Source organism: Solanum lycopersicum, chromosome 6 (genome assembly GCF_036512215.1).
Source record: "Solanum lycopersicum chromosome 6, SLM_r2.1".
NCBI classification, from domain to species: Eukaryota; Viridiplantae; Streptophyta; class Magnoliopsida; order Solanales; family Solanaceae; genus Solanum; species Solanum lycopersicum.
Genome location: NC_090805.1, coordinates 15,764,514 through 15,787,180, shown reverse-complemented (window position 1 = coordinate 15,787,180; position 22,667 = coordinate 15,764,514). Strand labels below are relative to the sequence as shown.

The following is a 22,667-nucleotide window of genomic DNA, read 5'->3' as shown; positions in this document are numbered from 1 at the left end:
GGGGTGGTAAAGGACACTCATGTCATAGTCCTTCAAAAGTTCCAACCACCTCCTTTGTTGGAGTTTCAACTCCTTTTGTGTGAACACATATTGAAGACTCTTGTGGTTGGTAAATACATCCCCTTGTACCCATATAGGTAATGCCTCTATATTTTCAAAGCAAACACTACGACCGCTAATCCAAGATCATGAGTTGGATAGTTCTTCTCATGCACCTTGAGTTTCCTAGAGGCATAAGCTATCACCTTACCATGTTGCATGAGGATACAACTCAAACCTACTCGAGAAGCATCACAATACACCACAAACCCATTGGTACCCTCTGATAAGGTCAACACCAGAGCGAGGTAAGCTTATCTTTTAACTCTTGGAAGCTTCTTTCACAAGCCTCCGACCACTCAAACTTAACCTTATTTTGGATTAGTGTTTTCAAAGGAGAAGAAATATATGCAAACCCATTAATAAAATTTGTATAATACCTGACTACACCCAAGAAACTTCTAATATCAGTTGGAGTCAAAGGTCTAGTCCAATTCTTAACCACTTCCATTTTCTTCGTATCAACCTCTATACGCTCACTTGAGATAATGTGACGAGTTAAAGCCATCGATCTCAACAAAAAATCACACTTACTATACTTAGCAAAGAGTTGATGTTCCTTGAGGACTTGCAATACAACCCTCAAATGGTCCATATGCTCATCCTTACTCTTAAAATATACCAAGATATCACTAAATGAAGACAATTACAAAATAATAAAGGTAATTCCGAAACACTCTATTCATAAGGTTCATAAAAGCCGTTGGGGAATTAGTTAACCCAAAAAACATGACTAGAAACTCATAATGGCCATACCTAGTTCAGAAAACCATTTTAGGAATATCTTCACCTCTCACCCTAAGTTGGTGATATCCAGACCTCAAATCAATTTTAGAAAAGTAACTCGCACCTTGGTGTTTATCAATCAAATCATTAATCCTAGGGAGAGGATACCTATTCTTTATTGTGACCTTTTTCAATTGTCGGTAGTCAATACACATTCTAGGAGACCCATATTTCTTTTTCACAAATAATACAGGAGTGCCCTATGGAGAAATGCTTAGTTGTATAAAACCCTTGTAAAGAAAATCCTTGAGTTGAGACTTCAACTTTTTCAACTCGGTCAGGGCCATCCCATAAGGAGGAATTTATATGGGTTTCATACCCAGCAAAAAATCTATGACAAAGTCTATTTCGCGTTTTGGATAAATTCCGGGTTAGTCATTGGGAAAGACTTCCATAAAATCCTTCACTACAGAGACCGAATCTAAAGGAGGAGCTTCGGATTCTAGGTCCTTCACCCTTACAATATGGTAGATACATCCCTTAGAAATTATCTGAAAAGCTTTTAAACATGAAATAATTCAATCTATAGGGATTGAGTTTTCCCCTTACATTCTAAGACGGGTTCACTAGGAAATTTGAACTTAACTACCCTTGTTCTACAATCAATAGAAGCAAAGCAAACATGTAAGTAATCCATCCGCAATATGACATCAAAGTCCAATATATCATGTTCTACCAAGTTGACCAGAGTAACTCTATTGGATAGTAATATGGGACAACTCCTAAAGAATCTTTTAGCAACAACGGAGTTACCCACCAGGGGAGTAACCGAAAAAGGTTCGATTAAGACATTGGGCAACACATAAAACTTCATGGCCCCTAAAGGGGTACAAAAGATAAAGTGACACCCAGTGTTATGAAAGGCGCTCGCCTCGTCGCCAAAGGCGAGAGGCGAGGCGAGGCGAGGGTGTTTCGCCATTCTCTGGCGAGGCGAGGCGAGGAGAAAAAGGCGAGCCCCTGGCGATATATGGCGCTGAAATGGCGAGTGAAAGGCGCCGCCTTTTTGATTAAAATTTTTTTGACTAAATAATATTAGTCAAAATTAGTTTTTTTTTCTTTTGAAAATTTCTGAAATCCTCCACATCGCGACTCTCTCTCTCTCTCTCTCGATCGATTGACTCTTCTCTTCTCCTCCATCGCGTCGCTGCTCCCTCGCTGTTGCGTCTCTACTCCCTCGCTGTCGCGTCTCTGCTCCCTCGCTCTCCCTCGCTGTCGCTTCTCTTCTCCCTCGCCGACGACCTCGCGACTCTCACTCTCTGTTTTCACGTTTTCAGGTAATGTTTTCTCTCTTCTTCTTCTGTTCTTATTTTTTCTGTTCTTCTTCTTCTTCTGTTCTTATTTTTTCTGTTCTTCTTCTTCATTTTTTTTATTTTGGTAAGCAGCAGTCAGGCAGTGCTTACTGCTTACTGCTTTGTGTAAGTGTAACAAGTGTTAAATTTTTTTTAAAATTCTTTTCCTAATTATTTATTCCAATATTTCTAAACAGCGAATTAATTGAATTTAATAATCAATGGCGGATGCTAGCAAAAATAGGGACATTGGATGGAATTATGGCACTTAAGGAGCGACGAAAGATTCGGTCACTTGTAACTTTTGTGGGAGTACTTTCAATGGTGGAATAACTCGACACAAACAACATTTAGTGGGTGGTTTCAAAAATGTTAAACAATGTGTCGCTTGTCCGTCGGAAATTAGAGAAGAAATAAGAGTTTATATGCAAAACAAAATAGCTAATAATCCCAAATTTCAAATGAGGCAACCGGAAGAATTTGTTGATATTGATGATCTTGATGAAATGGATGATTATGCGAAAATGAGGCCTCCCTCCAAAACTCAAAAGATATCTTCTAGTGGAGGTTCATCCACCGCACGGAGTGTGACGAAAGGACCTTTGAACCTCTATTTTCACAAAAATCAACACAAAAAGGATGCTCAGAAAAAAGAGGAGGAATCAAAGAAACAAAGAAAATTCTAAGAGAGCGTGCGGTAAGTGCTTTTGCAATTTGGATGTATGATGCCGGGCTCCCTTTTAATTGCGTCAATCACAAATCATTCGATAAATTTATTGAGGCAGTTGGACAACATGGCCCCGGAATGAAGCCTCCTACATTCCATGAAGTTAGAGTCACTCACCTTAAAAAAGAGGTGGATAAAGTAGAAAAAATTGTTGAGGATCATAAAGTGCAATGGACAAAGTTTGGTTGTTCCATTATGATGGACAAATGGACGGCACGAAATGACAAAATGACCATCAATATTTTGGTGAATTCTCCAATTGGTAGTGTATTTCTTCGTTCGGTTGATGCTAGCAATGAATCTACCGATTCCACCAAAATGTACAAGTTATTTGAAAGCACTATTGAAAGAATGGGACCGGAAAATGTGGTACAAATTGTCACCGATAATGCTAGTGAGAATGTCAAAGCGGGAAGTATGATGATGGGTGCGTATCCACACATTTATTGGACTCCATGTGCCGCTCATTGCATCAATTTGATATTTGGTGACATATTCAAGGTTAAGCCATATGCTTCCGGTAATCAACCTATCCTTTAACTTTCTTAAGTTTCTTTATAGTCAATACTCAATAATTCATTAGCTACTAATTTTAATCTTTCTATAACAGTTTTTAAGAAGGCCATCAGAATCCATTCTTACATTAGTCAAAGGCCATTGTTGTTAAACTTGATGAGAAAATTCACCAAAGAAAGAAATTTGGTGAACCGGCCAAGACAAGATTTGCAACGGCATTCTTAACTTTGAGAGCTATGTACATTCAAAGAAAAAACTTGAAAACTTTAGTCCTCTCAACCGAATGGAATTCAAGTAAATTTGCAAAGGAAACTTCGGGGAAAGAAGTTGCCAATCTTCTTATTTCTATCCACTTTTGGAATGATGTTGTTTGGGCACTTACAGTTTGTAGACCTTTGACAAAAGTGCTTTGTTTGGTGGATGGGGAGAAAAAACCATCAATGGGTTATATTTATGAGGCAATGGATAGAGCCAAAGAAGCTATTGCACATGGTTTTCGTGGAGTTCAGAAGCATTATGAGAAAGTGTTTCAAATTATTGATGCAAGGTGGTCAGAATAACTCCATCGGCCTTTGCATGCTGCAGGCCATGTTTTAAACCCAGGATTATATTATAAAGCTGAAGAAGAGGGAACTTTATTACAGAGTTTGTGGACCGAGTATTACGCATGTGTTGAGAAGTTGGTCCGTGATACAACAATACAAGATGCACTAATTGCTGAGCTTCCTAAGTACAAAATGGCGGATGGACTATTTGGTTGTGGTCCGGCTAAAAGAGCTAGAGACACAAGGTCACCGGGTAAGTGGGTTGATTTAGATCTTACTTAAATTATTTGACTTACTTATAGTCACTAACCTTTAAATTTATTTTATTATAGTTGAATGGTGGTCACTATTTGGTAGTGAAACACCAAACTTGCAAAAGTTTGCCATGAAAGTATTAAGCCTAACTTGTAGCTCATCTGGATGTGAGCGAAATTGGAGTGTGTTTGAACACGTAAGTAAAAATTTATATCCTATTTTTCATATTATATTATTATCAATATCAACCAGTTAACATCAATAACTTATGCACAGATTCATTCCAAAAAGAGGAATAGGCTTACACTATCACGTCTCAATGATCTAGTGTACATTAAGTACAATAGAACATTGAAACGTCGTTATGATGCTCGTGATCTTATTGATCCAATTCGCTTGGATAACATAGATGATTCCAATGAATGGTTAGTTGTATGCCCCGAAGATCAAGATGATGAACTAGTATATGAGGATGATGATCTTACTTGGGGTAGTGTTGCTACGACAATTGGAGCGAATGAGAGTATCTATCATCTTAGGGGACTTTCTTCAAGATCAACAGTACTTGACAAGGGCAAAGGAGTAGAAAGTACATCTACAAGTTCATCTTCAAGTAGGACTCGGACACTAATTGATGAAGAATACGAGGAGGAAGAAGATGAAGAGCAATATAATGATGTAGAGGATTTTGATCTTCAAGAGTTGGTAATTTTGAAGAAGAATAGACTTTTAAAGTTTTGGTTTATTGTATTTTGAATTGTTTGGTCTTTAAAGTTTTAGACATTCTATTGGTTTTTGAATTGAATATTTGCTAATATGTGTTATTACTATTAAGACTTTGGATAAAATATGCAATTAAATATTTTTAATTTTTGGTATTAATTGGCGCCTTTATTCAAAAAGGCAAGCGCCTCGCCGCTCGCCTCGCCGTGTGGGGAGGCAGGCCCTTGTCGCCTTTTGTCGCCTCTCGCCGTCCACAACACTGGTGACACTGAGATCTAGTAAAGCATAGACATTAATGGAAAAGACTTGTAACATACCGGTGACAACATTGGGAGAATCCTTTTGATCACCCTTAGATTGGAAAGCATAGAATCGATTCTTCTTAGGAACATGGAAAGTAGATTAACTTGCTTGTGATTGATTACTCTCCCTCCCTTTAGCCTTAAGAATTGGAAAATCCCTCACTTTGTGACCACTCTTTCCACAATCAAAACAATTAACTGTCCCAACTAGACATTCACCCACATGTTTCTTACTACATTTTCCACAAGTAGGTTTCTCACATGGTGAATCACCACCCCTTTCCCTTTAGGATCTAGGTTTAGACACCGTATCGTTATGAGCCTTGAGTATATTATAAGGAACTTGGATGGAGAACCTCTTCTTGAACTTAGGTTTGTCTTGAATTTCCAACCTACCCTAGGAAGTACCTCCTTCGTAAGACCTTGTCTTCCTAGCATCCTTAATCTTTCTCTTAAGCCTACTTTCCTCAAATTGTTAAGCATGCACCATCAAACGAGAAAGTTCCATGTTGTCATGAAGCATCGCCAAATGACACTCTTCCACAAGATCATCAGACACACCCGTCATAAAAGTGTTAATTTCATCTCTGGGTTTGACACCAAATAAGATGCATATTTGGACAATTTAGTGAATTTCAAAGATTACTCTAGCACACTCATACCTCCTTGATAGAGGTTGATGAACTCTTTTACTTTTGACTCTCTTTTATCTCTTGAGAAGAACCTATCACAAAAATCCCTTCCAAAAACTTCCCAACTTATGGAACCCACTCTGAAAGCCCTATTGTCCCTCCATTGAGTATACCAACTTTGAGCCACATCCTTGAGTTGATAAGCGGTTAGCTCAACCTTCTCATTTGAACCCACCCATAACATACAATATCTTGTAGACATCATCAAGAAAGCCTTGGGAGTCTTCATTCACCTTAGATCCAAAGAACATAGAAGGCTTCATCAATCCCTCAAGAGAGAAGCCCAATGCTAGCATTTTGGTGCACCTTGGTTCAGCCTTCCCGGTTTGTTTGAGACATCATAGCTTGAAATTGAGTAGTTACGGCTTGATCTTGAGTATTCATAGCTTGAGCCAAACTTAGGAAAGCCGACCTTATCTCTCCATCCGTCATAGTTGGAGGATTGACTGGAACTTGGGAACCCAAATAAACTTGCTATTGAGGAGGAGCTTGATTTCCTTATGGAGGAGCTTGGTTGCCTTGGGGAGGAGCTCCCATATTAGCAATCTCTTCTTCAAATCTTCTTGCGTCTACCCCTCTAGTAGTCATATCATATAACCATAATAAAAGGGTTAGATGAAAAGGACAAATAGAGTTAAGACTCTTGAGACACGACATAGGAATACAAAGAAGATGAGAATTTCCTAAGCATCACATAGACTCTCATTCATAAGTGCGGCAGACTTCACAAATATGAAAAGACTCTATGTAGACGTAGTTTAGTGAGACATCAATCCTAAGATTACTCAACCTCATGCTTTGATATCAAGTTTGTCACGACCAGGGAGAACCCCCTAGATGTAACAGGCGTCTTCGTCCTCGAACAGGCCTTAAACTAACCCTTAGCATACATCATGGCATATCATAAGTAATAAAAATGCGGAAAATTTAAAACTTTTACACATGAAGTATACTTAGACTTCTCTTTATCATATATGAAGTTTACATAGACATCTCATTTAAGATAGTCAATTAATATAAGTAGTCTAATATTATCTCACATTTAACCATCTAATATAGAATTACAAAGTTTGGGCATAGCCCTAACACTAGTACAATATGCCACATACAGACTTACAACAAAGTCTGAAATATAAGGAAAGAACAATTGTCTTAGATATAGTCAATACTAATGAAGGTAGAAAAGTGGCATCATCCTCGGACTTGAGGACTCGACAACAACTTGGGAAATATATCCAAGTATTCCTTGAAAGTTTTCTTGAATGCTCTTCAATGGACCGAATCTACATATTTAGGAATATTAAAGAACATGGTTAGTACAAACCTCATGTAGTAAGTAAGAAAACATATCCAATCAAAACCTATGAAATCATATACAAAATGGGCCTTTTTTTAAAAGCATACTAAGTCATTTTGAAAGCCTTTATGCACATACAAGAGCATATACAAGTCAATGATCACAACAATATCAAGGCAAGCTCATATTCATATACAAGAATAGCATCATCATAAATTCACATCAACATTTCATGTTGTAGAGTTCATAATTCAAACCATACAAGACCCTTACCAACAATTTCATCCCAAGCCTACAAGTGCAATGCTCATGTGAAACCCCATAACCCTTCATAATCAAGTAAACTAGAAGAGACCATAAGTAATGCCTTTATCTTATATAACGTAACATTATGTATGGTCATTATCATAAATAGCAATTTTGAAAAATATCATGTTCATCAAATGAAACAAACATCATATAAGAGAAACATTATACACAACCAACATATACGCATTTAATTCATAATATAAGTGCACAAGAACAACCTCCTAGGACTCCCCTCAAAGTCTACTTGTGCAATGTATAGGTAAAGTCATATACCCTTACCTATAATAAGTAGTACTCCTTAAGTCACCCTAGTTAGTTTCCATCTTTATTACTTACATTCATTCATTTTACTTTCGGGAAGAATCTTCTTAACCAAAAATAGACCATGTGATCTAAACATGGAATCAGTATCATGAAACCCTACATCGAAAGAAGGTGATCTACTTGCCAAGGTAGAACCATAACATGAACAAAGTATTCTAGGTGGATTCATTAGCTAGTTTTCCATTGGGGGCACATAGTTGAGGAACTAGGAGATTTAATACAAAAATATGTATGCACATTTGTATGGTAGTCTCCATATCATGAGAACATTAGTGAACCTACATTCCCTCCTGGGAAGGGACACCTCTTATATTTAGTTTGCTCGGTGCTAAGCTAAAGTCCCTTTTTGAAATGTATTTATTCCTTTCTTAATTCTTAATATAGGCCATATGAGACTATCCCCTTGTATAATCATGATAATATCTCTTTAGGTTTAGAATGAGAACTTCGTGTCATCACAACTCAACATAAGTGAGATCATCACATCATAGTCATAGTAAAAAGGCACACAAAAATCACTTTCAACCTCGCATGATCATACACTTATCATGATCTCACATTCAACATATTCATAACATGCCATTATATTCATCATAACATCGTCTTCCTATTTTATTCACATAATCATACTTCAATTGGACTTCATCATCAAAATATACCAACATAATTGAAGTAGAGAAATCATAATCTCAAAAGTTTTACCAATGGCTCCCAAAAATCTCCTTCAAGATCCTACCTTCAATTTCACCATATTAATCCAATAATCCAATCACCATCGTCATATAATAGTATATTAAGCAATAAAATGTTCAATTCCAACATTCTTAATCATTTATCAACCTATTTTATAGTTAGGGTTAGGGAAAAAAGTTCATTCGTGGATCTTATAGAGAAAATAGGTCAAAGACTAAGAAAATAAAACAATCCATCAATAAAAAAATAATATCTTATCAATGTAATCCAATTCAACATCACATTAAATCAATTTGAAACCCACGAAATTTGATGAAAACCATAGTTTAAGACATCTTTGGAAACCAATTTTGAAGAGCCTCTTGGGGAAAAGGATTTCCAGAGTGAATAGATTCCATGCCTTAACAATTGTTGAAGAATGGTGGATGAAAACTGGAGTCTTGATGAATCTTGAACCTTGGTCTTCAATGGGGTTCTTTGGGTTGTGAGAGAAAGTAGAGAGAAATGGGAGTGAATTGGGTTTGGGAAATAATGAGGTGTTAGGTTAGTATAATGAAGTCTAACTCTTTTATAGTAAGAAACTAACTTAATTAACCACCCCTAAATTATTAATTAGTTAACTAACTAATTAAATAATTTCCCTAACCTTGACCAAAATTAGAAAGTGAACAAGGCTCCACTCGACGACCCATCAACCAGACCACAAACCGTACTGGTAGTCCGTGGTTCTGGTCAGAGACTTGTTTTTTCTGGGAAATTTTGGAATATGGGTAAGTTTCAACCAATTACACCAAAGGATGGAGCGCCTTTCAAATGACGGCTCGTCGTTTGTCCACATGGTCGCACACTGCCATATGGATAGTTTTGGGGCCAAATGTTGGGTCCTCCTCAAGGACCCTTGGAGTGGTCCTCAGGGATTTGTACCCGCATGTTTCGACCCTAAACCCACTATAATACGTATTCCCAACCTTTTCACCAAATTTTAATTCAATCCAACCCTTTAAGCCCCTTAAAACACACCAATGCACACTAGCTCATCTTTCATAAATCTCCGGTCGTCACAGTCGTTTCTTGATGTTTTGATTCTAACACTTCCTAATCAAGTTAATTACCCTTGTTTAAGCTTAGAAACACTGTTCTAAGTCTTAGTTAAGCAAGTGAGGCTCTAGAATAAGTCAAAGACCTCTACAGTGTTACAACTGGTCCACGACATCCCGCTATATTGGTCAGAATTCCGCTACAGTGGGATGATGCAAACCTCTATAACGACCTTAATCTGGATGAATACCAGGCGTGAAAATGACATCACTTCATAAAAAATTATTCTGCTTTTGTGATTTTCAGCATATTGGAGTATATTAACTATTGTTGAACATAAATAGACCATTATTTTGACAAATTAACCCCTAAATAATGTGCAATCTTGAGTTTTGTCAGTGCGACTCTTCAACTTTCCCCACCCATTTTTGTTATAAGTTGTCCGTATTTTTATTGAATCTTTATGCCCATGACGTTGTGTAAACATTGTGGATGTAAGAAAAGTGAACATGCTATGTTTACTAAAAACATTTAGCAACCTAGTTAAAAAATTGAATAACTACCGGTAAACTGTTTCAATTTTTATCAGTTTGTTAGCATGAAATCACAATAAATGAAGTAACAAAGTGGGGAGTGAAGGAGAACGAGGAATTAAATGAAAATTTCTGATTCAGGGAAGAGAGATTGAGAGAGTTTGATTGAGGGGTAAAGGAGGAAATGAGGAAAATAATTTCCCATTTCCCCTTTATTGTCCCCGATCTCCCGCTACAGTGGGAGGGTTTCCGCTCTAGCTAGCAAGGCCTATAAATCTTGTGGGCTTGATTCAACCTGCATGTGTTAATAGTTAATTACCATCCCCTATCCTTGAAGCATAGTTCCTATTTTGTTGTTTCCATGTTGACCTCTCCTAACCTGGAGCATATTTTACCTTCCCATGGATTTGAATTAATTAGGAGGTCCCGATTCTTTGTAAATTACGAGGTAGTCCATTTTGGTAGTTGAGAGTTTCCCTAAACTAGAACATATGATAACCAAGCACTAGTTGTTCGAGGATGAACGATGGGTAAATTGGTATCTATTGTAACAACCCGAACCATAGTTATTTAGGAAGGACAAAAATCAACGATAAATCTGGACCTTGTCCCTCTACAGCGGGCTAGATGCCGTTGGCACAACGATGCAACAATGTGATAAGTGGCTTTAATGCAGATAGGTGAGACATAACATAATAGTGAGAAATCCTATTTTCTCCATCTTCCTAAGTTACCTAGAAAAGTTGTAAATTACTCTATAAACCTCAGAAAAGCCTTTCTAATCTTGTAAAAGAAGGAGAGGGAGTTTTCTAGCATGGGAATGGAGGAATCTTATGATTTCTTGACCAAATTCATTGTAGAGGGTCTGGAAAAGGTAGGAACGAAATCAAAAACCCCGTGCAACTTCTTGGCATCAAGTAGGTTAGGTTCTATGCATTGAGTAGTTGTAAGTCCATGTTTACCATGAAATATATGAAATCAATAATATGAACTGTATGTAGACCTTCATTCACCAAGTGAGTTCCATGGAGAAATTGTTTTCATTCTACGCAATTGGGTTAGTACTTAAGTAGAGTCTTTGATAACCTGTCAAGGTTTCCAGAATTTTTCCTTCAATAGAATTTCATAAAAAATAAGGATATCCAGTATAGTGGAACATGATTATTGTATATGCTATGTTCTCACTAGTGAAGTCGTGAAATTTTGGAAGGTTAGTAAATTAGGATTAAACCCTAATAATGAACATAAATAAGAATTACGGCTGAACATGGTCTAATTTTATGTTAGGAATGTATGAGAGATCCGTAGGTGATGGTTGTGATTTCATGCTCGTGTGACATATGTTTGCAATTGCTTCTTTATAATGTTTGTGTATATGCGATATCGCAATATTGATCACACTTGTTGTAAATGAGATATAATTATGTAACAAAGAAATCATGATGCAAATGTATGATCTTGATGATATACTTGTGATTGTGATGTGTGAATGGGGATCGAATTTTTATGTTTTGGCAAGCTAACTAGGAAATATTGCTACGTTCAGACATAACTTTTGATCGGGTTTCCATGTTATGGCACACATTATATCAAATTACCACATTCCAACATATTTGGGATCATACTACCAAGTTCTAACGAGCTAACTATTTGGGTTTGGGTTCTATTAGAGGACCATTAGATTGGGTTCTATGAGAGGACCAACTAATTTTAATAAATGCGTGTTGTGAAGCATGGTACATTACATATTAGACGTGTGTGAAATCCTTGGCAATCGGGTATAGGTGGAATTATCTGTATGCATGCGAATAGGTGGTGACGTGTTATGTTCTATTGTGTATACTTGTTGGGAAATAACGAAAGGTCAAGATGTTATAGAATGAGTGGTGAATAACGAGGGGTGTTCTTTTGGGTAAGTACCAAAAGAGAGTGGGATAAGGTTAGAGTGTAAGTAACGAATTATATGGCCTTTGTTTGTCAAGGTGACGAGCAACTAAGGGTATGACACGATCGATTGGTAGGAAAGTAAGGTGGTAGTACTTGAGAATATTAGGTGGAATTAGTATGTTTAGACTATGATCTAATAAACTAGAAGTGCTAGGTGTTGGGAAGGTGGGTGGTATTCCGAACACATAGGTAGATTGAAGGTGTTAAGAGAGAAAAAAAGTGGAGAAGAGAGTGGTTTTAATACATGATCTTATTGTTTATTTATGATATTATGAGGTGGGCATTGGGTTGGTAGATTAATCCTACCAGTACGTGTGGTTGTACTGATACTACTCTTGCTATGTCTTTTGACATAGTTTGGATGCAGGATTTGTGATGTTTCACAAGGTGATGGCGGAGAAAATTTCTAGCACCTTTTTTTCTCTTTCTGCATTGTGGGTGTTGTATCTCTCGTTATTTATTCCAGATTTTACTCTTAGTAGCTCTTGTACCTGTTAGACTAGATCCTTGAGGTTGTTAATTACTTTACAAGTCTTAACTAGTTTGTAAAAAGAGTTTGTTTATAAAGATTTTTATCGCTATTATATCTGTGTTTCGTTAATTTTCTACATGTATAAACCTTTGGGGTACGAGGATTCACCTACTTAGGTGTTAGAGTGGGTGACCATACTGCTCGGTGGGTTGGGTCGTTACAATTTTATCATAATAGGACAAAATAAGGCATTGAGTGTATTAATTATTGAGCTAACATGACCTCAAATTAGTGCAACTCTACAACTCATCAACACCCCCTACTAAAATTTTTTCTTTTCCTCAAGTACATAGATAATCCATGAAGTTTAATAAGGGTTTCTAAAATAGTATTCAATGAGAAATAACATGAATGTGTTATAGCAAGACTACTATCCACGACATACTATGCTTAATCATTATTAGAAAAACTGCAAATGATTTGTAGTTTGTCTCAACACAAACTCAAGCTCACATTAGCTTCTTTTCTAATGTAAGAACAAGTTTTAATAAATGCATTCAAGTGCCCTCACATCAAGAACAATTTCATGCTCTCATAAACAAATCAACAACGATATATAGAATCAAAGAAACTCTCGCTCTCTCCAAAGACAAAACAAATGCAAGCTTTGTTTCATAAGTTTGCCCATATTTTCAAATCAAGTCATACAAAAAGGTTCATGCAGGATCTCAAGATTATTTAGACTTCTAATATATCCGAGAGTTAAGGTACTGTCAAGTTGGTTTGGTGACATTACCTTTTTACAACATTGTTGCAATCATCTTCACTCTATTTATTTGGAATCCCCTTTATTTCATCACTTCCCTTTTTCATTTTTATTTGTATAAAACATTTTCATTACAAGGACTCCTTTTTTTTCATATGTAGGATTTCCTTCTTTTTGTAATAAACTTCAAAGTAGATGGTCATGTCCTATTTCTTTGCCTTTCATTAAGCTTTCACTCCTTCTTCCTTTTTGACCAAAACATAGGCTTTGGACGTTTGTTTTCCTATTTGAACTATTGCCAAGATCACGCCTCACAATCACCAAAATTCAACTAATTGGACTAATAAGACAAATTCTAGAACTCGAGACACATGTTTTAAACTAAGACCTCACCACACATGGAACTTTGAAATACTCTAGTTTAGTATATCCCAAAAAGGGAAAAAGTATATCTTCGATGTTCATTAAAAGACTCACATCAAAATACAACTAGTCAACAAAAGTCTCAAAGAGACCGCTGAAAAATTCAACATATAGAGTTCATTTTCACAACACCAACACTCTACATCGTGCTCATATGTTCTATTCAAGACATCAATACTCAACACAATCAATTCTCAAATCATTATCAATGAAACTTCAAGCATTTCATGATTTTGAAATCATATGGGGGTTGAAAAATTAAGAGAGAACAAAACACATACTAGAGACGCACTCAACAAAAGAAAATAGTATAATATAACTAAAATAAAGTAATAGAATAATCAAAAACTAAAAATAACAATATATAGTCAAGAAGGGTCTACTGGATCGAAGACGCTCACACCATAATAATAAAAAAGTAATGTCCTCAATGCAGTAAATCAAAAAAAGTACTAGAGGTTGAGATAAAAGGGTCACCTAGCAGGCTAGGTCAATGGAGCACTGTCATCCAATACGACAAACCTCTGATGTCTCCCAGAGGGATCTCTCCAGGATTATTTGAAAAATGATTTTCTCCATATCCTACATCTAGGTAAGATTTTATTTAATCCCATGCTCCTGACTCTTTAATCGTCATTTGTGTCCTCGACCAACTTATCTCAGCCTTCTGATGAGTCCACAATTTGGACTTATTTAGGACTATATTTTGATAGATTTAGTGTCCTCAAATGCATATTTTGTCTCAACTATTGATGAAAACCTTAAGTTCATGTATTTAGAATTGAGACAAACTACGGACACAATTGAAAAAAAAGAAGAGACAGGCAGTGAAAGAACGAAGAAAAGATGATATAAGGATCGTCTTATCCGTTAGGCAAGTCACCAGATCGCCTTAATCTCGTCTAATATTATAGTGTGCTGAGCCTTGAAAAGGAGGATCAAGTCGGCGGTGAAAAAAAGCAGTCAACATGTCACAGAACTGTTCTGCAAAGTAGCTCTATATCACCCAATGATTCAGAACGCGAAGATGTTAATGGCTTATGCAAAATGAAGATGGAATATACCCAAGGGCAGATCGCCGAGTTGAGAGGCTATCTCGACTAACTGCGCCAACTGATCCTTCATTACACAATTTTTGACAACTATAAATATGTTTGTAAATTCTTAGTTTAATATCTAGAATTTGACTATTCAGATAGTTTTTTCATTTTTCTAGTGTTTAGTTCTTAGAGTTTTTGGGAGACATTTTCCTTTACATTTGAAGATTTCTAAGATTTCTTAGAGTTTTTGGAAGTGGGTATTGAAAAAGCTTCATCTTTGATGTGTGCAAAGACATTTTCTATAATACCCAATTGTACCAATTTCTATCTCTTTATCATGCCTATCTAAAACCCCAATTATTGGGGTGTGATTATGTAAATATGGGATGAATTTACTGTTGGATCTTTCTAGTTAATAGTTATTCTGTTGTTTGAATGTGATTTTGTTTAGTAGTTGTGTAGGAACTTGATGGGATTTTAGTTACAAATATAATTTCATCTTAGTATTTTTGGCTTGCTCGCGAGAGTGGTTGTATAATCAAGACTACTGAATCAATAGCCTTCGTTATTGGGTTGTCATGGGTTCAGCTTGAGAGACTGAATCTTAAACCGTCTCCCACAAATTCATCTCGAGAGAGTGTATGGGCTAAGGCGAAGGCTGGGTGTAATTGCAACTTATCGGTGTTCGAGAGGAATCGATTTGCAACTTATTACTTTATCCCATATTCATATTTTTGTTCTTGCCATTTTATTTGAATCATAGCTATAACCCCCTCCCCCTTTGATAATTGACACTTCTATCACTCCTTGAATTTATTATGCATTCATTTGTAAATATTTATAGCTATGATTGATTAAAAACATTCACATTTGGTTATTTGATTCTCAAATACGTAAAACTCCTTTTCATAACAGCTCCAACCCATTAGGTTGGGTGATATACTGACTGACGATTATTGGCACTCAAACTAGAAGTGGTGTCCTAATACATCAAGTCAAAATGGCGCCACTGCTGGGGAGTTATGCTATTTGAGAACTTTTAGTCAAGTTGAATTGTGTTCTTGTTAGTTATAGTTATACTTACCTTATTTTTAGTTTTTTTTCGTGCTGCTATTTTTAAGCAGATATTTCTAACATTGCTGATGGAAATATGGAAAATTGACTAAGACTAACCAGAAAATGGAAAGTGACCCCTCTTTGGTCCCACTATTAATAGAGCTGGACGAATTGGCCAAGAAAATACTAGAGGTAGATGTCCAGTGAAAAATAAAAGGGAGGTAAATACCCCCTCATGAGCGGAAAAAATATATGGATAATGAGCGTAGACGTTTCAAGAATATGATATTGGTCATTCTCTAAAAGCTCAATGAGCAAGATAGAGTTCTAGAAGATATGAATGAGAATGTTGAAGTGGGAAATGAGATGGTTGACTATAACTCAAGATCCATCAAACTTATTGAAACACTCATGGGTCACGTGTTGCCTCATCTCTACCCAACTAAGAAAGAGGGATTGCCTAGTGGTACTAAGATCGACCCATAAAATGGAACGTGAATGAGGACATGCGTCGTGCCACAACATTCACTAATCTGCTTATTGGGAGGAAACCCATATTTTATGACTTTCTATTGTTATGTTAGAATAGTGGTGTGATGATTGTGCAAGTTAAAAGGTGGAAACTACTGAAAAGTGCTGGTTGGCGAGCTAAGATCCAATTGGTATATCGCTGAAAGGGTTGGTGACCCCAACATAATCTGCCGTTTTGGGCCTTAATATAATTGGAAATCCTATAAAACTGGGCGAGGTAGGTAATTATTCGATGGATCACCAAGTGTGTCGGCAATCTAAACTAACGTCTTTGAATGGATAAAAACTGGATGATTTATATAAAACCCAATGGCTTAAACTTCCACCTCTTTCGCTTTTCCTTGCCCTTTAACCTCTCAAGCTCACATTCACGTAGTATTCTCCATATTTCTTGCATTATCTAAGTATTTTAATTGTAGAAGTTGTGTTAGCAGTAGATTACATTGCACCTAGCATTTCTGTGTTTTGTTTTCAACATCAAAGGCTAGTTTTCTGAACCTTGAGATTATTCTTATGAATTTGGAACTTATTTGCAAAATGATTGTATCATGTTGTAATTTTTAGTCCTCTATTTAATTAGAATGCTTGATTACCTACTATATCTTTTGAATTTTGTTATAATGCGTTAAATGTGTTAAATCATGTCTTATCATATTTTAAATTTTGATAGATTTTATGGGTTGTGCTTGCTTTTTATGTAGCGTAGTTGGGTGATGTTTGGGTAGCCCATATTTGTGCCAAACGATGTAATTTTCTCGATGATATAAAGGATGGCATCATTCTTAAGGGAAAAAGCCATTTATGGCAAAATTTGCGAAACCAGGAGAAGTCTTAGAATTTTGGGTACTACGTTATGGGTCTTGTGTGAATTTGACTAGTATATGGTTTAATTTTTTCTGGGGTTGTGAGATTGAATTCGCAAAGATGGGTTGAAAATAGGCATGTTGGGTTGTTTCACGAGTTGGCCCGAGCTCGCTGAACCACTGGGCGGTGCGCTTATTGTGCCCATCTCGCCTTTCGTTTTATGTTGTATGTGTTATTTGCCTCTGTACCTTCCGGTCACAAACCTGATGTTTCCAAAGGCACTCAAAAATTTGCCTAAAGTCTTCTTGATCGCCTTTCATATGCACCGTGAACCATTTTTGCACTGTTACTTTAGGCGGTCTAATCCTTGCTCGTCGAAAGGTGTCGGCGATCTGCCAAATAGACCTTTATTTTTCCAACTTGCCGTAGTATTTGAGCCAATCCTTTCAACAAGCCCGATTCATCTTGCCAAAGTGATTTGGCGACTCACCGATTAGCTTGACGAGTCCTTCTACAGTTTATTTCAATGTATTTGACTTACATAAATGTTTCTTTACTACATTACAAGTATGGTAAGGAAAAACATAGATGATCCACCCCGTAAGAAGTACGGGGTATCACAATAAAATGAGGATAAAATCCTCCAAGCAGAGGAAGATAAGAACCACCACCAGGTGACAATGGAAAGGGAAATAGGCCCGTGACTGATAGGGTTGCTGCTAACCCCCAGGATAATTTATCTGAGCTGGACGACAACCAACTGCTAACGACCCCGACATTCTAAACTTCGGGATAGATATGACTCCACATCGATTAGAGCCTCTCTAGCTCTCACAGAACTGCACTAAGTACCAGCCCATGCTCCTCCCGTAGCTCATTTTCCACCAATTGTTCCTCTATCTAGGTTCGTTAACCAGTTGAAGGGTGATGGGCTACAAACTATTCTTGAAGAGAAGTTGTTATTGAGAGAAGGCCTTTTAGGCAAGTATTCAAATGTAAGAGACACCTTTAATTTCCATTTATTTAGGTAGTTCACCAGGCCACGAGGGCCTTATATTCCTTCATGGGTCCGCGAATTCTGTACGACATATGGTCAGTTGGTCCAAAGAGAAAAAAAAGGTGAGTAAGTTCAGACCAGTTAAGTTGGTCACGGATCGAGGTAAGGAAGTTCAATGCAATACCGAGTGCATCAACTCCTTACTTGAAAGAAGGCATAACTTTGACTACCCCAACCTAACTACCACTACAAATTCATTGGATGAACTAAAGGAATGGATGTCATCACTCATTTTAGAAATCACCCCGAGGTGGATCAAGGTGGGAGTCTCAATTACGAAAAGGGACTTAGAGTGTAGCTGCACATTATTGGTTTTGATTTTCAGCATCTGTCTCATGCCCTACCAGAATGAGATCGTTCTCCACCTTCCAAGGAAGTTTGTCTAAGGTTGATCATTTCTAAGAAGCTTAATATGAGGCTTATTATTGAGCAAGAGATGGTCATGAGGGTCAATTAGAGTTAGACCTCACTGCCATTCCCGATACTAATCACACAACTTTGCCAACATGCCGAGGTACCCCGAGATGATGGTACAAATTTTGAGGTTAACCCTTTATCCTCAACTGACATTCGGCCTATTGAGACTGAGTATACTAAAGAAGAGGCTGATAGGAGGAGGACAACCCCAATGGACACATCCTCGGAGGTGGATATCGAATCGATACATGCTAAGGCATCTTTGCCTAGTCCAACTCTAGGACTTTAGGTACTTCTTACACTACTTCTTCAAATGCTTCAGGCACATCTACTTCCTCCGAACATTCCAAGGTTAATGAGGTGGTGATCCTGAAGATGGGGCATCTTGCTCGGTCAAATAACATGAGAGCCACAAGACTAGAGAGAAAAGTCCCTTGATAATTGAAGCTACCATAGTAGCTGCGTTGACTCCCTTCAGTGTTTCTATTGATGATCTTACCGCTAGAGTCACAACTTGTGAGAGCCGGCATGGGGACACCTTTGAGGTTTTGGATTTGAAATACAAGGTAGCAAACTTGAGGAAGGATGTAGACTATCTGAAATCTGCCGACTTCAGTTCATTACTTGAGGTTGCAAATGATTTAGATGGACCCGAGACTTTAGATATTCTTCCGGCTATCACTGGAGAGATATAAGGAAGAGGATGCAGCTGATGGGTCGGATATTAAAACCTGACGAATAGCAGATAGAGATATGGGAGGAGAACATATATGGATACTTGTAGGACCATAAGGAGGATGAGGGACCTATATATGGAGATCTTGTTAAGACGGAGGAGATCATGGTAGATGCTTTTGTGCAGGTTTCCCTAGAAAATACAGAATATGTTGTATCTAGTATTCCTAAGTTGACTCTAAGCACGGATACCCAAGTGTAGGTTGATGCACTGGGTACGGATTCCCAGAAGGATTAAGCAACTACGTTGACAGGATCTTCTGTTTAGCTCCCTCTTTGTCTTACTGTATTTAACTTTTTGGATATTTTTCTTTCATTTGCATTTGAAGACAAATGATCATTATTTGTGGTGGGGTGAGGCCCATCTTGTACGTGAATATTGATGTGTGATGTTTTGTGTATATATTTTTGGGTCGTTAGATTAAAATTGTGTTTAATACTGCTTTCTTTCGATATTTGAGGTTGTGCCTCCTTATCCTTTAATTGTAAATGACCCGCTCAAAAAAGTTTTCTTTGCCATCTCTTTTATGTACTTGAATGTGGCTGTTCTTTGACAAATTCCAGTCTCGGTTTTGATCAATACTGATAACTTAGATAGTGCTCATAATCGAACGAACATGAATGTGCGGCTATGATGAGGTCAAATGAATTTGAATTGATACTATGTGAACTTTTAAAATCTTTTTATGATTACCCAAGTATAAAATTGAGTTTCTTGCGATGAACATTGCACACTAGAAAAAGTGTGGAGTCTTATTTTACATTGGTGTCAATGCCTTGTGTGCACTTACTGTGAAACATGCATTATGACACCTAGAGTTTTCCCTGTTGGTCCGGTTGTCTATGTGATATTATCTCATTATATGATCTTAGGCAAATTTTAAGAGTGTGAAACAATTTGACACATACCTTTTTGTGGCCTCCCTTGTGAGTGTGTGAACTTCTTTCGAACACCCGTTGAGCCTTACCTTTCTTTGGAAAAAACTTGATAAAAACATGATCTTTCTTAATCCATTACCTAAAATCCTCTTTATTTACGGTTGATGGGATAGACAACTTAGTCCAAAAACCTTAGTTGAGGGGTGGTAAAAAGAGAGGGCTAGTCAACAAGTGAAAGAAAAGTCTCCTTTCACGCATGGTGTATAGAAAAATGGAACCCCACCATACAAAAGAAATAAAGAGAACAAGAGAAGAAAAGAATGAATAAGAAAAAGTCAGGGCATAAAGTTACGAAAATTCAAAAATAAATAGGATTTCTTAACAATCCATTGAAAGTGAATAATGGGTTGACTTATAAGCAATAAATAAAATGATGAAAGAAAAGGAAATGAAGTGTTGTGAACACCACATTTCATGAGGATAAAAGTAATTGAGCCTAAATGACCATACCTTTGCACACATCTTTGTTACAAGCCTTGAAAAGAACTTTTCGATCTTGAATGAGTTGAAACAAATGTTGATTGGAAAATATGGGCGAATCTACACGTGAAATCATGCATTGTGTTCACCTTTTTGAGTGTGAGCACTGAATTTGATTCTAAAACTTAAATGCTTGAACCATTGTGTGTGGAAATGGAATCATTCTTTGTGTGAGGGCATTTGAACACTGTTGTTGAGCATAACTTACATATGAAACATGTATAGTGAGCTTGAGAATCATTAATAATGGTGTGTCATAACTTGAGTCTTAGAATACACATTTGATCCTTGCATGAGTAAGTTGAGTCTTGTTGTGTACATTCATTATTAAGTCTTGTGTAACACTGTTTCAGACATCCTTTTTGAACTACAAGAGTTGAGTTTTTTACTTAAGGACAAACAAAAGCTTAAATTGGGGTGTTGATGATTCGAGTCCACTTTTAGGGATATATTTGGATAGATTTAGTGACTTCAAAAGCATATTTTGTATGAATAACAGATGAAAAATCTTAAGTTTAAGGAATTTATACTTGGAGATAAAGCATGGATACAACAGAGCAAAAAAGAGCAAGGCAGCTAAAAGAACGAAGAAAAGACATCTTGAGGATCGCTTAATCCATTAGGCGAGTTTCCTAATAGCCTTATTCTAGCCTAATGTACCAGTGTGCTGAGCCCATATAAAGAGTATCAAGTAGGGTGAAAAAAAGTATCCCGCGTGTCACCGAACAATTTCGTAAAGCAGTACTATATCACCCAACAATTCAAAACATGAAGTTACTAAAGACTTAAGCAAAACAATGATGTAATATACCTAAGGGCACATCGCCGAGTTGACCGACAATCCTGACTAAAAGTGTCGTTGATTCTTCATAGTACAATTTTTGACAACTATAAATACGTTTTTAAAATCTTAGTTTACTATCTAGACTTTGAGTATTCAGATAGATTTTTCATTTATCTAGACTTAGTTCTTAGAGTTCTGGGAGACATTGTCTTAAGCTTTGAAGATTTGAAGGTTTCCAACTCCACGAAATTGGAAGTGGGTATTGAAAAATCTTAATTTTTGACGTGTGTAAAGACATTTTGTATAGTACCCAATCGATCAAAACATTTTTCGGTATTGATTTCTATCTCTTTACCATTCCTAGCTAAAACCCCAATTCTTAGAAGGGATGTTACGTTCAGATAGGTAGTTAACTTCTCCCTAGTTTTTTGTGTAAACCCCCTTGGAAGACTCAGTACATGTTCCAACTACATAATGTTTGATTAGCTTGTTACCTCAAATATGTTGTTTACATCTCGGTTTCACTTGCAAATTAAACCATTTTATGACCATGCGTACTTAGAATAAATATCATTGTGTATTCTAATATTATTTTCTCGAGCTAACCTACATTGTTTCTTCATTTTTTTCTTAATTTATTCTTTGTTTCATGAACTTTCCCATGTAAAGCGAAATTGTAAACCTCAACCAAAGATCGATTTTTTGTTTGTATCCAAATAATGGTAGATCTGTTTTTCAACAATTATTAAATATTTATGTATTCACAATCTAGCCAATGAAAAGTTAGTTAATCACTTTTATTGTCATGAAAACAAATATATTATTCAAAAAGAACTTACATGATCTCTTATTGAACTAGCTGGATGAGAAGTATTCTTGATGGTCCAGTTTTGTCTTCTGTGCTCAAATGTATAATTATGCAGGTAATGCATATTTTTATGTATCATCTCGTTCTGCAACCATAGAATTTGTATTACATAATTAAAAATTATCAAAAATTCATTCACCAAAAGGTAATTATCTAAATGTAATGGGAGTATGAACATTTTGTTCATCAAGATATTGGAGCATCAATGTTTTGTACTCTA

General features: G+C 36.7%; 2 protein-coding genes across 2 annotated transcripts; both read left to right on the top strand.

Moving 5' to 3' along the window:
- Nucleotides 1–2,892: 2,892 nt before the first annotated feature.
- Nucleotides 2,893–3,977, top strand: LOC138349241 (uncharacterized). The gene is made up of 2 exons (XM_069299558.1): nt 2,893–3,421; nt 3,802–3,977. The coding sequence occupies exons 1-2, from the start codon at nt 2,893–2,895 to the stop codon at nt 3,975–3,977; spliced, it is 705 nt and encodes a 234-aa protein (XP_069155659.1).
- LOC104647830 (uncharacterized) lies at nt 3,178–4,973 on the top strand. The gene is made up of 4 exons (XM_010323658.4): nt 3,178–3,421; nt 3,512–4,215; nt 4,295–4,413; nt 4,494–4,973. The coding sequence occupies exons 2-4, from the start codon at nt 4,155–4,157 to the stop codon at nt 4,971–4,973; spliced, it is 660 nt and encodes a 219-aa protein (XP_010321960.1). The 5' UTR covers nt 3,178–3,421; nt 3,512–4,154.
- Nucleotides 4,974–22,667: the final 17,694 nt, after the last annotated feature.

What these genes read in the sequence shown, in the direction of transcription:
- LOC138349241 (XM_069299558.1), top strand. Translation starts at nt 2,893, where the DNA reads ATGTATGATGCCGGGCTCCCTTTTAATTGCGTCAATCACAAATCATTC. An exon ending in GGTTAAGCCATATGCTTCCG is followed by an intron (nt 3,422 to 3,801) that starts GTAATCAACCTA and finishes GGGCACTTACAG; the next exon opens with TTTGTAGACCTTTGACAAAA.
- LOC104647830 (XM_010323658.4), top strand. Translation starts at nt 4,155, where the DNA reads ATGGCGGATGGACTATTTGGTTGTGGTCCGGCTAAAAGAGCTAGAGAC. An exon ending in TAGAGACACAAGGTCACCGG is followed by an intron (nt 4,216 to 4,294) that starts GTAAGTGGGTTG and finishes ATTTTATTATAG; the next exon opens with TTGAATGGTGGTCACTATTT. An exon ending in ATTGGAGTGTGTTTGAACAC is followed by an intron (nt 4,414 to 4,493) that starts GTAAGTAAAAAT and finishes ACTTATGCACAG; the next exon opens with ATTCATTCCAAAAAGAGGAA.